At 77.6% G+C, this 1,588-nt stretch overlaps 1 protein-coding gene across 2 annotated transcripts in view; it reads left to right on the plus strand.

Annotated features, from left to right (window-relative positions):
- The window catches only part of SLC9A3 (solute carrier family 9 member A3), a 52,790-nt gene extending 51,595 nt beyond the window's left edge, over positions 1-1,195 (plus strand). The window contains exons 16-17 of one of the 2 annotated variants that reach the window (XM_017520496.2): positions 327-573; positions 1,125-1,195. In XM_017520496.2, coding sequence (XP_017375985.1) covers positions 327-573; positions 1,125-1,128 — 251 coding nt within the window. In that variant the 3' untranslated portion in view covers positions 1,129-1,195. Of the gene's footprint in view, positions 1-326; positions 1,089-1,124 lie in introns of those variants that run through there. The other variant, XM_037735570.1, reaches the window with a different exon arrangement.
- Positions 1,196-1,588: the final 393 nt, after the last annotated feature.

The raw sequence follows: 1,588 nt of genomic DNA on the forward strand, positions 1-1,588 counted from the left end.
TCCCGGGTGACCCTGACCTCCCGCTGACCCTGACCTCCCGGGTGACCCTGACCTCCCGGGTGACCCTGACCTCCCTGCTGACCCTGACCTTCCCGGTGACCCTGACCTTCCCGGTGACCCTGACCTCCCGGGTGACCCTGACCTCCCTGCTGACCCTGACCTCCCGGGTGACCCTGACCTCCCTGCTGACCCTGACCTTCCCGCTGACCTTGACCTTCCGGATGACCCTGACCTTCCAGGGCACCCTGCCGGTGACGGCCCCGGTGAGGCCTCCCCCACCGCTGTGGGGTTCCGGGGGGCTGACCGGCCGCTGCTCTCTCCCCTAGGAATTGACAACCCAGTGTTTTCTCCGGACGAGGCCCTGGACCGCAGCCTCCTGGCGCGGGTGCCGCCCTGGCTGTCTCCCGGGGAGACGGTGGTGCCCTCGCAGAGGGCCCGCACGCAGATCCCCCTCTCTCCCGGCGCGTTCCGCCGCCTGACGCCCCTCCGCCTCAGCAGCAAGTCGGTGGACTCCTTCCTGCAGGCCGACGGCCCCGAGGAGCGGCCCCCCGCCGCGCCCGAGTCCACACACATGTAACTCCCGGCCGCCCGCTAACCCTCTCTCCGCAGCTCCTCTCCGCAGGTCGCGGCGCGCCCTCCGCCTCCGGGACCCGACCTGGCACCTGCTTCTCTCTCCTGCAGCGCCTCTTCCTCCTCCAGGCCCCGCCGGCCGCACCCCTCGGAGCCCGCACCCCGCACTCGGGGCCGGGACGGGGAGGGGCGGCCGCGGGTCCGGCCTTGCGAGCTCCCTTGTCTACGACGCGGGGAGCAGGTTTCCCACTGGGGACCGTCGCCTCCCGCGGGCCAGGGCCTGGGGCGGGACCTCCCGCACCGAGGAGGCCGCGGTCCTGGGACCCCGACGGCGGGACGCGACTGGGCCGGGCCGGGCCGGGGCTTCGCTGCTGCCGCTTCCGCCTCCGCCCCGCGAACCCGGGTCCTGGGAGGAGCCCCCGGCGGGCGCCGAGTCTGGGGTGCGCGTGGGAGGGTAGCGGGAGCCGCCGGGCTCGGGGAGCGCTGAGCCCGGGACCGCCCCTCCCGCCCCGGCCCCGGGCTCCGCGCGCCGCTCACGCGCCGCTCTCCCGCAGGTGACACCGGCTCCGACACGCCGCTGACCGGACGCTCGTCCCCGCGCCACGGGCCGCCCGCCGCCGCCGCCCCCGAGAAGCCCCCAATCCCCGCGCGGCTGCAGCGCCCGCGCGCCCCGAGCCCCGCCCCGCCCGCGCCTGCGCAGAACCCCGAGAGCGCCGCGCCCGCGCCCGCAGAGCCGCCCGAGAGCGAGCCGGGGGCGGGGCACGGGGCGGGGCCGGAGCGCCGGGGGCTGCCGAGTGCGCACGCGCGGTCGGCGGCGGCGCGCCGCGTGCACAGCCGGCGCTCGTTCCAGCGGCCTCGCGCGCGCCGCCGCCCGGCGCTGCTGAAGCTGGCGTCGCTGCCGCCCTCGTGCCACGCGCCGCCGCACGCGCTGGAGCAGGAGGAGACGCCGCTGTGACGCCGCCGGCGGCAGGCGCCCGGAGTGGGTTTGCGGCGGGAAACCGGCCCTGGGCGCCCCGGG

Source organism: Cebus imitator, unplaced genomic scaffold (genome assembly GCF_001604975.1).
Source record: "Cebus imitator isolate Cc_AM_T3 unplaced genomic scaffold, Cebus_imitator-1.0 Scaffold843, whole genome shotgun sequence".
Classification (NCBI taxonomy): domain Eukaryota; kingdom Metazoa; phylum Chordata; class Mammalia; order Primates; family Cebidae; genus Cebus; species Cebus imitator.